The following is a 12,982-nucleotide window of genomic DNA, read 5'->3' on the forward strand; positions in this document are numbered from 1 at the left end:
GCAAGGCAGCATCATCGCTCCCGGCTCCCGCTCCTGCTGCTGGCCTGGCCCAGCGTGCCTGATGACACACATCTGATCAGTTTGTTAGAAGGAAGTACGTGTTCCTGTGTGGGATTTCTGGCCGCCCTCAACAGCCACAGCCGAAGGCTTGTTTTTTATCTGAAGCACCACCAGTGGGAGCGTTACCTTCAGCTGTAAAAGGCCTTTTCAGCAGTGAAAATGCCCTCCATCAGCCAGGGGTATAGCCTGAACGTTATATCCCATCTCTTCTCTTAATAAAAAAAAGGAAAAAAAAAAACCCCACCCAAACAAAAAAACAAACAAATACACCTACCCCCCCCCCAAGCTACCTAATTAGTCAGAAAGAATCAACAGAAGACATACACTGAACATACACTGCCAATTTAACAATCAAATTTCACCCCTTTTTATTTTCTGGGTTTTACTTGAGGGACTATGAATTCATTTTGTCCATTCAAAAGGTCTGCCTTTTTATTATGATTAAATACTGAAATGTAGCATATTTACAGCAAAATTTGTTGTCATATCAGTCTAGAATTGGCAATTGGGCTGATTTAAGTTGTACCATGTGAAGGCACCATGACATGTACTATTAAGAAATGAGAAATGGCAGATGGCCATTTCCAAAGAATCATCCACTTTGCAAATGGTAATGCTACAGCTGAATATAATCTACTAAAAATGGTTATCAAAGGTGAGGATCCAGGCTCAACACCCTCCCTGAACATGCTGGAACATTCTCTCCCGTGATTTTAGGAAGGAGAAGTTTGCAGTTTTCCAGCAATACAACTACTTTATAAAAAAATTTTAATAATAGCATTGGCCATGACATTTCTCTAAATTTGAACCTTCTTTCACCCTGGCCTGCACAATCCACAGCCTTTCATTTGGGCTCTGGACTGTCATAAGAATAAGTGGACCATGCACATATAGCCAAGACTAAACCTAGACTGAAAATCAATTGACTTTTAAATGGCATTTAAATTAACTGAAATATTAACGAAAATTTAATTAAAAATTAAAAAAAAAAATCCTTCCAGATCAGAGTAATAATTTTAGGATGGTGCTTGATATGAATGGTGTTCTATGATGCAGTAGCCTGCAATTCTAGGTCTGCGGAGGATCCTTTTCTGCACCCAGTGTCTCTCAAGGTGTTTCCCAAGGCACCACACCACGGCATTTCCTCTGGAGTCTTCTTGGCTTCTTTCCTGCCTTCCACTGCCTCCACATTCACTAAGCTCCACGTGGATTCACACAGCAAGGCCACCCTCTGGAAGTGACTGCCACCAAAATTCTTCCATTCTTCCCCTTAGCAAGTGGAAAAGGATGTAGTACTTCACTGAAACAAGCACACAGGCAAGGAGGTCTTCTACCCCCTAAATAAAAAGCTGAAAGGAGAAGCATTTAAAATACGAAATCCTTGTGAAATGCCCCTCTATTTGCATAAGGACTGCCACAGTTCAATTAGCAAAGGCAGTGCCTATCCAGTTAAAGATTAAACAGTCCTTCAACCAGACGTTTGAAGAGAACTACCTGTTTTCTTGAGGTAAAAGGAAAGCAAGAAGAAAACATGTTTCACCTACACGAAGTTTGGGATCGAACTTAAGAGCCGACCTCCCAGATTTGAAGAGCGACATAAAGCAGAAAGCATTGCCATTCTAATCACTGATCTTAAGGACAACAGAAGAACTAGGTTGGGACCAAAAGCTATCACTCCCACATGGCACCAGCGCTCACGAATTGATTTCCACAGTTTCTCACTCTCCTGTAATTCTATTAAAGCATTTAACCGTGAAGAGGAGACTTCCAAGCTATGCATTACTATACTTAAAACAGTTTTGCTGAATGGTACTGAATGTAACATATTTAGATAGCAAACTCGTGGAGACTAAGGTTATATCTTCTTCCATGTATTTTTGCTGAGAATACTATCTGTACTCCAAAAAATGCACACTCTAAATAAAATATCTAAGGGAATACAATGGAATGTGATCTGTTACTATCTGTGTGCTGAGTAAGGGGCATTGCAAAAAGCAATCCATTTCTCCCAAGAACTAAGAGACAGTAAGGGTTGTCCGTGAGTGACATAGTAACCTTGAAAAGTCATACAATAAGAAAGTCATAAAAATGAGAAAACTGCAGAGATTTTAGGAAGGCCAGAAAAGCTTCAAGAGGCAGATGAAAACAAAACTGAAACAGAGGGGATGGGAATGCTCTGCTACATATTCAAGTTGTATTTTTTGAATGAAATGTTTATCTGTAATTGAAAATCATGCAAATAACGACAACAGCAATAGGGGAGACCTGTATTAATGTAGAAATGAGTTTTCAACTACTTTTAATATTAATTACATTATATACTTATCAGGAGACATTTCAAACCTGTTTTGCTGTTTTACACTGAGCCTCAATTATAATTCCAAGGAAGGCGGCTAGCTTCAGCAGCAGATACACCAGTTATATATTTTATGCTAAGTAAATTGCACACAGTTTTATTCATAATAAAGAAGACAACCTCAAAGGGCGGTTGCTTTGGCTTTGCCCTATTTTTTATTATTCTTAACAATTACCTTTTAAATATGCTTACCATCTAAGTGGTAAAAGCTTTTCTTAAAATACTTGCACACTATGAAACAGAACGATGGATGCAGTATTTCTGTAACATTAAAATATTTCTATACAAGTTGCACAGACATAGAAACGTATGTCACACCCCCCCAAAATAAGATGTTTAAAGAAGGCCAGGCTAGAAGGAAAGCAATGGAGCAATACTCCAGCAAAAAGAGAGTTAAGACTTTAAATACCCAAGACTCTTAATCTATCCTTTATCAATTATTCCAAGAGGTCAACAGAATCTACTTAAACACTGAGAAGATAGAGTAGTGCAAGTGGGTTACTAACTTTAAAAATGTACATTTTTTTATCCAGGGAACCAGCAATAAGAGAAACACAGAAAAGTAAGGCTGGAAGTGCTCTCATGAAGTCCATTCCCCTGCCCCAGGGCAAGATCAACTATACATAAAGCATTCCTGACAGATATTTGTCTAACTTGTTCTTAAAAACCTTCAGTGATGGAGACTTTGCAACCTCCCTAGGCAATCGGCTGCAGTTCTTAACTATGCTTACCACTAGAAAGCTTTTCCTAATGTCTAACCTCAATCTCTCCACCACAGTAAGCCTGTCTGCTACTTCGTACTCTATCCCCAGCAGAACTGGAAAACAGTTTCTATTACCTTCCTCTTTACATGAAATTTCCATATACTTTTAAATGGTTATCACATCTTCCCTCACTCTTCCATTCTCTAAACGAATAATGGCCAACTGAGTCATATGCAATCTGCTGGAGCAATTTATCTGGTCTCCCATGTAATCCCTTCAAGGAGCCTCCCTATTCTGGGACTACCACCCCCATGCCAGAGACATCTCCACCCAAAACGCCAGAAGTTAAGCAAAACAAGATGTGGGGAGAGGCTCTCAGATTGCCTTCCTGCAAAGAAAGGTCCTACACAAACCAGCAGAAGTCCCTGCAGCAGAGCTGTGAGGTGGGTAAAGGTACCCACCCCAGAGGAGGGGCAGAGGAGGAAAGGAAGGCTTGAGTCTAAAAGAGAGGGCTTTACACAAACCTGGAACTAAGCTGCAGTGAGTTGGTCTGGAGGTGGGAGAAGTCTGGAAACAAGAGAAGGTGAAAGAAAGCAGGGAAAAGCAGGAGGATTACCAGAAGAGTAGGAACTCTGGAAGAGACCAGATGTACAAACAGGGAGGGATGGAGGAGCCTCAGTACAGAGCGAGGTGATTTGGGCATTGATGGGGAAGAGGCTGCAAGAGGTTGGGAGAGCACAAAACACAGGACAAGAAATGCAACAGAAGTCCCGAGTGGCAGGGTGTTATGGAGCAGAGGTGGGGGGACTGGAGAGGCTCCAGCAAGCTGCGTTCCTACGAGCATGAGGATCTCCTAAGAGATGAGCTCAGTTTCTCTGCTAAAGCAGGGCCTGGGGCAGTATCAGCCAAGCTGAGGGGTTGCTCCTTGGGAGTAACTTGGCCTCTCTGGATATGGCCCAAGGTCAAGCTTCGGTGACAATGACCTTGAGACATACGGCTGCAAGGGGTTATGGAAAGATTGAGGGTGCCATCACTTCCACAGGGAAAGGTGTGAGGGAGAAGATATGAAGCTATGACAGAATGGGATCAGAAGGTGACAGGAAAAGTCAGTGGTAGACTGAAGGGCAGGGGCCTACTGCACAGAGCAACCTCTTACTATTTATTCTTGTTTCCATAGTGCCAGAGCTAATAATCTCTCTAGCAGTGCTGAGGGTCACAGGGCAGGAATGCCTCCGAGTCAGCCCAGGTCTGACAGAGCTTGTGCTGAGACTGAGCTAATAAAATCCTCATGGACCTAAGCTGACCTTGCAAGGTCAGGAGGCTTCATGCACCAATTCCTAAATCCATCCCATAGTCTTCTACTTATCCTTTGATCATCCTGGATGTCCCTGTGCCACACATTCCCCAATGATGGAGAGCCAATTTCAGAATCACACTGGTCTCCTAAACCAGCACTCAAAACACACACTGGTGAAGACAGTAGCTAATTTAAAAATGGATCTTGACTGTCCAGGATCCCCACCACTGTTACCCTAGCACTGGCACAGCACTGCGAGTGGCTGAGGCAGAAGGTGTAGTACTTCATGGCAGCTAAGAAGTGTGCAAGCGAGGTGGTCCTTCTGACCATCACACCAAAGTACCTCTCTATCATGGCCACATCTTGCCACGTAGCTCAGTGCATCAAACACATGCCCCGGCACAAATCCCCACTGCTTTGTGGGAACCTAGGAAAAGCATCTGCCGAAAATTTCAGAATTACTGCTATAGTCTGAAAAAGACAGTTTTTTCAATTCTCAAGGGTCATGTTGTCTAGACCTCTGGCCTTTCCTTTTGCTCTTCTCTGGATGCTTCCAATGGGCCCAAAGAGCGCTGCTCAGAGCAGAAATAGTACATCAGCCACACAAATGCTAAGTAGAGTGGAAAAATTATTTTGCATGTTTTATATGCAGACTCCTATCCATATATTCTAGCATAACATTTATGGCATAGTATTGTTGATTCATAGCTGTTTCCTGATCTCTTGCAACTGCCCATCTGTTTTCTGCAGACCTGCTGCTTCACCAGTTATTCTACATTTTGATTTGCACAGCTGATTATTCCTGCTCAACCACAATTTAGAACTTGTCCTTGATGAACTGCATCATATTTATTTTAGATCAGTTCTCCAATACCACATTAATTTTGAATTCTAATCCTGTGCTCAGAGGGTTTACATCCTCTCCCTGGTTGGTGTCATCTGGAAATTTTGCATGCAGATTCTATCATCTAAGTCATTAATTAAAATATTGAATATTTTCAGGCAATCCAGGGCAGAATCCCACTTGACATATCCTTCTAGTTTGACTATGCATCACTAGTAATTATTCCAAGAACAGCTTTCTAGCCAACTGTGTACCCACCTTGTAGCCCATATTGCCACCTTGTTTATGAAAGGGTGAAAAGCCTTCCAAAAGTCAAGATATACTGTTTCTCTACTTAGAGGGAAATTAGGCTCCACTGATAAGGTACCTTCTGGAAAAAAACATGCAAATTCATTTATCATATTATTATCTACAGGCTATTTATTAAAAAAAATCAGTTGGTTATTTGATTCAGACTTTTTCCCCCAAGAATTTAAGATAAGCTATCTACTCCAAAGGGGAAAAAGAAGTACCTAGGAAAGCTTACATGTAGGTACAGTGTTTGCTCTTTCGGTTTTTTTGAACCTAGACTGTCCTCCAAATGTTCTCCAGTGTAACCACTAATTGCTCAGACATTGCTTCAGCTATTTCACCCTAAGTTGCAGAGATAAGTTAATAAGCTCCAGCTTGTTCTAAAATACCTATTATCCTATCTCATTAGTTTATAATCAGTTCTGTTCCTGCTCTGGTTGGAATTCTTACCTTTCTCAAGGTAGCAGTCCTTTTCTTGCCACCTGATTACAGGTCACCCTTTTTGGCAAAGAATGATGCAAAAAATGTCATGAACTACTTGGTCCTCTCTGCACTATCAGATCACGAGTTTTGTCATTCCCTCTCAACTACTAGTCCAGAAACTCAGTCTTCTTATTATTACTATTGAGAACACAGCATATTTCCTTGTTACCATGTCCTTCATGAGTTATACTTTGTTTTGTGCCCTGGCCTACCTGATTTGGCCCTTGCATTCTTCTAATGTTCTTTTACACTCATCTCTAGTAACGTATCTAGTTTCCACTTTCTGTATGAGTCCTCAATTTTCAGATCATGCAATTTTGTCTCTTCTTACACTTTTTTATTGGGACACCTTTTATGTTTGTGATTTTAATATTCTTTATTGTAACTGGAAAAGAAAAGGTTAGTTCCTTTAGAAATTGCCAGCTTTCCTGAATTTCTTAGGTTTGTTTCCCAAAAAATGTTACCTATCAGCTCTATGAGCTGAATGAAATCTACTTTCTTGCATACTACTGCTTTTATTCTCAAGTTCTCTCTTCTTGTCTTCTGAAGAATGATAAGCTCGCTCTTTCATGATTGCTATCACTCAAATTGCCTTTTGCCATCATAGGCTCAGCCATCTCCTTTCTAATCAAGCCTAGGAGCACTTCCCTTCCGTTGCCTCTTCTACATTCGGTAATCCTAAACCTATTATACTTGCATGATATACTGAAATTAGTATTTAGCCAGTAAAGTGAAAAAGCTGTAACTATAAGCTATTGTTTGTTAATATATGATAAAGTGATTGGATGAGCCCATCTCATGGAACAAGAGCCATCTGCAGAAAAGGGCAGCCTTGGCATCTGTGCCAATAAAATGAGTGTACAGACAGGATCAAAATATCTCCTAACATTAACTGTAAGCCTTTCCAGGTCACAGCAATTAGCAAGGTGGAAAGGAGGTTTATGAAATACTCCGAGGTGGCTACACAGAAGCATTCTCCTCCCAGGCTTCTTTTGCCAGCACTCTGTTCAGTTGTAAATTGAAATGATTACTCTGATTGTTGCAATAGCTGCAATCACTTAGCATGGCTAGATTCAGTGTTGACGTTGCACAGGTTTCAGATATCAAAGCTTTTTCTGTACAAATTAGCTCCCTTCTGCATGTGGTCATGCCCCCTCTGCCACTAGCAGCTACTGTTTTCTTCTACAGCTAAAATGACATTCCAATAAAACAAAAGGAGCAGTATAGCAAGGATCAGAGAAGCAATCATATATACACCTGCCATTACACTTTTACTGCAACTCTTAAATTAGTGTAACACAGTCCAATGAATTTCTCTAAGAAATACATACCTACCCACTGTTTACTGCTGAATGCATAATATAAATCTAACAAGGAACAAGAAAGATCTCCAAAAAGCATATATTGATATCAATTTGATACAAGTTGGAAGATACAGAAGTCCTTGCCTTCTCCTCATATAAAGCAATGATATTTCAACCTGTTTCCTTTACAAGTCTCCTGCCCATTTCCTTTACAAGTCCCCCAAATGTATGGTGCAACTTAACTCTATGTTTAATAATTCTTTAGTACAGCTACCAAGATTTGAAAATGTTTATTAACATCTTTACCTGAGGGCATCTCCAAAAGAATATAAGAACTCCTTACGAGAGACCAACTAACCTTCATGCTGTTAAAGTCTCCAGAATAGGTCTGAATCTGCTGGGTTGTCACCACAGTCTGACTGCTGTCCTGGGCCTCCAGGGACCCCAGTTTCATCTCCCTGAATTTTATGCAGCACTGTTTGCCAGGTCTCTTCCACCCAGCAGCAGTCATGAGGTTACCAGCTTTCTGACACCTTTCTGCCCAAGCGCCCTGATCACAGTGTCAACAACCCCTACCTTCTGGGAGCTAAGGGATAGCAGATGCTGTGGCAGAAGAGTGTGAAGCTGGAAAGCAAATAATATAGGATCGCATGGGCACTAAAGGTAGTAAGTTTTTCAGCACAGGAGAGCCACAGAAGGCAGGGCAGGTAAGGAAGAGAACAGATATCCACACAGTAGGAATTTTGGTGGAGAGCAAAGGAGTGGCAAAAACTCCTAAGAATGAGCTGAGGGCTGGCAGAGGGCAGCGAGGAATGAAGATACACAAACAGGACAAGAACGGCAGTGGGGAGCTGTAGGAGTGTGCTGCTGGCTATGCAGAGGCAGGAGGGCCCTGTGGTGGTCCCGGACTTCACGTCTCCCATCAGCGCTGGAGCACATGTGGAGAAAAGCTTCCCATTTCCTCTCCTTCAAGATGCGTCTCGCTGACACACACAGAAACCGTGTTGTAAATCAAAGCAACGCAAGGCAACGGAGACAGTTCAGAACTGCACTACTGCTCCAAACCGATGTGCTGGTGTGGACAGCCAGACACAGAGCTGACACCCCACTGCAGCCAGAAGGGTGGGACCAGCCTCTGAGGGTGGATCTGCTTTGGGAAAGGATGAAGTGGGAGCCTGCCCATGGGGAAATGAACAGTTTTCCTGTTCCTTCCTTGGAAGAGCTCCTAGAACAGCAGGCAGCCCCGGGTAAAGCAGCCCAAGACAGAAAATGATCTTGCCATACACACAACCCCCAATCCAATAAACATCTTCTAAAGGCAAAAATTTTAAATTGGAAAAATAAACGTCTTGCACATCACTAACTTTCACTGTGGTACTAATACATTATCTAAGAACTACTAAAACAAGAGGAATATCCAGTTGTTTTTCCACCCATTTCTTGCAGGGTCTCAGCTGGCCAGCAGATGTGGAAACAAAGCAGCAGGATCTTCTGATCCCTGTTTCCTTCTCCCACCTCTCAAATCAGAAACCAGTCCAGAAAGGGAAAGCACTGAATGAACTCCAGTGAACTTCACACTAGAGGGAGCTTTCCTCAGAGAAACACAGCACCTTGGCACCCTTTCTCATTTTCAACATATCTACAGGGAAATACACTGGACACAGGTGAAACACCTACCTTTAAAGACCTCCAGTTTTGCCAGTTCAAGCATTGCAGCACATCAATGGTGCAGGGTGGGAGGGAGTACAAAGAGAAGGTACCTGGCAAGTTCTGCCCAGAGATGTGCTCCGGCTGATGAGATAAAGCTCAATGTTGACATGTTTCTGAGAAGCCTCCTGATATGAACTGTGTCGATCCCATGCCCTTGCCAGACTCTCATGTTGAACACAAGAACAACTTAACAGACTATTTTTATCCTGACCCAGGAGGCCACTCATTGTTAAGCTGTTAATGAGTACTTTAACGAGGAAAGCTGAGATACACCTTCCCTAAGGCTTGTGGCCGTCTGTTTCAGGGGGCCTGAAATACAGATAACTCCGTTACTCACTGTTAATACAAGTGATGAACTGTTCTTCAAGCGAACTGTTTTAAAATATTATTTAAACTGAAAGTACTACAAGGCGCTAATGACAGCCAGGACCTATTCAATTTATTTTCTAAACTCCCGTACACACTCCCAAAACTATGAGCTGAACTAGAACATAAGTCCTTACCTGTGAAAGCATTTGTGGCCTGAAAACCAGCTTCCTGCATACTGCTCTCCCAGTGAAGCTTGAGATTCCCGTCTTAACCTGTCCTTACCGGAGACAACTGCTCAGCTTAGAGCTGTCAAGTCACTTCCATCTTAGCTTGTCAGAGTCCATTTCTCTTTCCATTCCCGTATTTGGCACCATCCAGTTCCCACCTGCTCCCAGGTCTTTCAATCCGTAGGCAGAGGATATCTGCACTGAACCTAAATAGGAAGCGTTGGACAGTCCCATCAACCAGCCAGCCAGAGGATTTGGGCCATGATAAATGTGGAAATAAAGCAAATCGCCTGCCAAGACTTTATTTCCCTTCTACAATTAAGTTCCAATCCTCTGTTCATCCAGCACCATTTTTTCAGGTCTTGGACAATGGTGATGTTCAATTGTCTCTCCTCTCTTGTGTTCTTCTCCCCTCAGGCACGCTCACTGAGAAATTAAAAAAGAAGAGATTATGTTTCCTGATGACCTGTAGCAACACTAAAATTAACAGACTCCAGGGAACAAAAACCCAAAACACATTATCAGGGATTGATTGTACACATTAAAGGAGATCTTCAGAAGGCAAATATTGTGATTTTGCTGAGATGCAAAGTGTGACCACACAGCTCTTTGAAGTGCAAAGAGGAACAGTGCTGAGGGTGTCATATGCATCTCTGAGAACATGATATGATTTACATTTCAAAAGCCATATTTAGCAGAGATGGGGGCAGCAATACAATAACAAAATTGCAGTTAAAAGGGAAAAGGAAAAATACTCAAGGCTCTGAAGTCTAGTCTATTCAAAACCACAGTGAGATTATTAGCATTTCATATAGCTGCTTCCCTTCTTTTCTGGAGCATGGAAAGAGAGCACTGTTTGCCAACACTATATATGCCATTCTAACAGTCTTCTGAGGTTAAAAAACTTTGTATGTCTTGCTGTCGATTATCTATTTAAAATCTCAATTGTAACACAGATGACGCAATTCGGATGTCTTCAGACTTTCGGTAAGGTTAAAAACACCCACAGGCTATACAAGAGAAAGGTGATTAAGTTTTTCTTGATACTACTACTTCTGCATAGCAGGGATATCTGCAGCTCACTGAAAACTAGAGTTGTTGCACATCCAGCTTTTTAAGAACTAGGATACATTTACTTTTATGAGGTGAAGGTGAACAGCAGACAGCTACATGTTTAGCGAAAAGATTATTTAGAAAACAAGGAAGAAAAGAGGACTGGGAGGAGAACCTACTCACTCCCCAGCCATCCTGTTCCTTCACGCAATAATGCATGGCTCGCTATCTCCCAATTCAGTGGCACAGGCAGGTTGAAACTACATCTGTGATGATCTTATGATCTACTAATGGATTTTAGCTAGTGAGTCTAGCCAGGGCTTGCAGTACTGGATTGGACCTGAGGCCCATCTTCTGGAGCAGCCCGTGTCCAAGGGTGCCAGTGTCACTGTCGGTCCCAGCACCCACTGCTTCGGAGAACAGTGCAAGACTGGGCTCAGGAGGCAGGTGTGAATAACCCGCTCCCCAGCCCCACTTCACCCTCTACCCTGACCTGCAAGATCTAGAGACTAGCCTATATCCTGAAGCTTAAGGCTGGATATCCCAGATGGTCCAAAACTGCAGAGAAGATTCTCATGCTCCTTGGGGCACGGCGTGCTCTGCAGGCACCGCCAAGTGCACAGCCAGCTGGCCCTCAAGGGCTTCGTTAGGGCCCTTTCTTGGGGGACAAAAAGGATCTCTTCTCAGGTGTGCCACTGCAACCAAGTGAGCCTGACACCTGATCAATGCCATTTTCCTCAGGACACACTGAATGAGAGCTAGCTGCTAACAAAGACAAATTTTCTATCTTAATGATGTTGCTGCTTTTTTCCCCCAATTTTGTTAAGGCAGTGTTACTGAAGAACACACGTTTTTGTCTCAAAACACACCATGGGACTGACTGGTTACTTGTATTCAGAACTAGTAGTTTGCATTCAAATGAAGTAAGGTTACAGAACAGATTTAAAATGTTTTCCCCATTTCTTACCCAAACATCTCAACTTAATAGAGGAGAAAGCAGAAATTAAGAAAAAAAACCCTGAAAACAATGCCTTTACATGTAGTAACTTCCATCAGATAAAGCTGCATTAAAAAAATTTACAATAGTGTTTAAAACACTATTTTTCTTGAATGTCAGCTCTTCAAGATGCTTTTTCAGCCCTTCAAAGTGCTCTATACAACTAATAACCATTTCATATGAGGTTATTTTATTCTAAAATACATACAGCTGAGCAAGTATAATATACATACACTGCAGCACATATTTCTTTTGGCTCTTAACATTGTGCTAACTATTCTATAATGACTACAGATGGATGCTGCACTCATTTCCACTCATTTTTCTCTAGAGGCCTGAGTTTCTTCTATATTTATAAAAGCTGGTCCATATTTGCATTCACATTTTCAGCCTTGTAACTTTTGATTTTGGTTTATAAATCCACAATTTTGATGCCTTCTGTTTTCAGCATTTTAGTTTCTCTCGCCATCTTAGTGATGCTCAAGAGATATGTGCTAATACCTTAGCATCCAGGGAAATTCTCTTATTGTTACATCTTTGTATTGGATAAAATAAACTTCTGATTCTTAAAAGAATAAAATACTTTTACTTTCTTGAAAATTAACTTATTAAAAGCAGAATTATTTTCCACATCTTCAACATTTCTGCTAAACTAGTTAAGAACCCAACAGTGCTAAAGAAACTCTACGATGCAGGCACTTTCAGCAACCACTGCTTCTTCAGGTAGAAAGATGTAATTTTAACAACACTACAGGACACTGAAACACAGAGTTCATTCAGACCTTAAAATTTAAAAGGTAGTGCACTGCATCAGGTTTAAGTCCTCCCTTAAGGACTCAAGTGAAAGAAGATACTGATATCTCTTGATTGTCCTAAGTGAGCATTTTCTATCACTGCAAAAGCACTGTTCTCCCTTGGCAGATAACAAACTCAGAGGTGGCTGGCAGGAGGTGAGCAAGGAAACAGAGCAGGCTGCTGGGGCAAGCCTGTGCAGCGCTCAGCGCTTGCTGGGCCTCTTCACAACTCAAAACCAAGTTCAGTACTTATAAAATGCTTCACACTTATGGCTAAGCAGGCTATTTAATGAGTATTTTCAACAGGCAGACCTTTCATCAGTCACATCTGCACAACAATTTCAGATGTCTCAGATTTTCAATGCATCCAGGTGAAGACAACAAAGCAGCCCAGCCAATACCACAGCAAATCAGGAAAATGGCAAATTCCATTTTTAACAGCATGTAGGGCTATGACCTTTCCATTGTACATTACATTATCCAGAAATTTGCCATTAAAGCTGAACTGATGTTTAAAGAGAGGAGGTTTGTGTTTGTTTCCTAACAGACTGGC

At 41.8% G+C, this 12,982-nt stretch overlaps 1 protein-coding gene across 1 annotated transcript in view; it reads right to left on the minus strand.

Annotated features, from left to right (window-relative positions):
- Positions 1-12,982, minus strand: part of LDLRAD4 (low density lipoprotein receptor class A domain containing 4) — a 284,146-nt gene that overhangs the window by 168,674 nt on the left and 102,490 nt on the right. Inside the window, exon 3 of the mRNA XM_052787366.1 lies at positions 9,553-10,011. Within this exon, the coding sequence (XP_052643326.1) occupies positions 9,553-9,592 (40 nt within the window). The 5' untranslated portion in view covers positions 9,593-10,011. The remainder of the gene's footprint in view (positions 1-9,552; positions 10,012-12,982) is intronic.

This window comes from Harpia harpyja, chromosome 5, assembly GCF_026419915.1.
Source record: "Harpia harpyja isolate bHarHar1 chromosome 5, bHarHar1 primary haplotype, whole genome shotgun sequence".
In the NCBI taxonomy this organism is placed as follows: Eukaryota; Metazoa; Chordata; class Aves; order Accipitriformes; family Accipitridae; genus Harpia; species Harpia harpyja.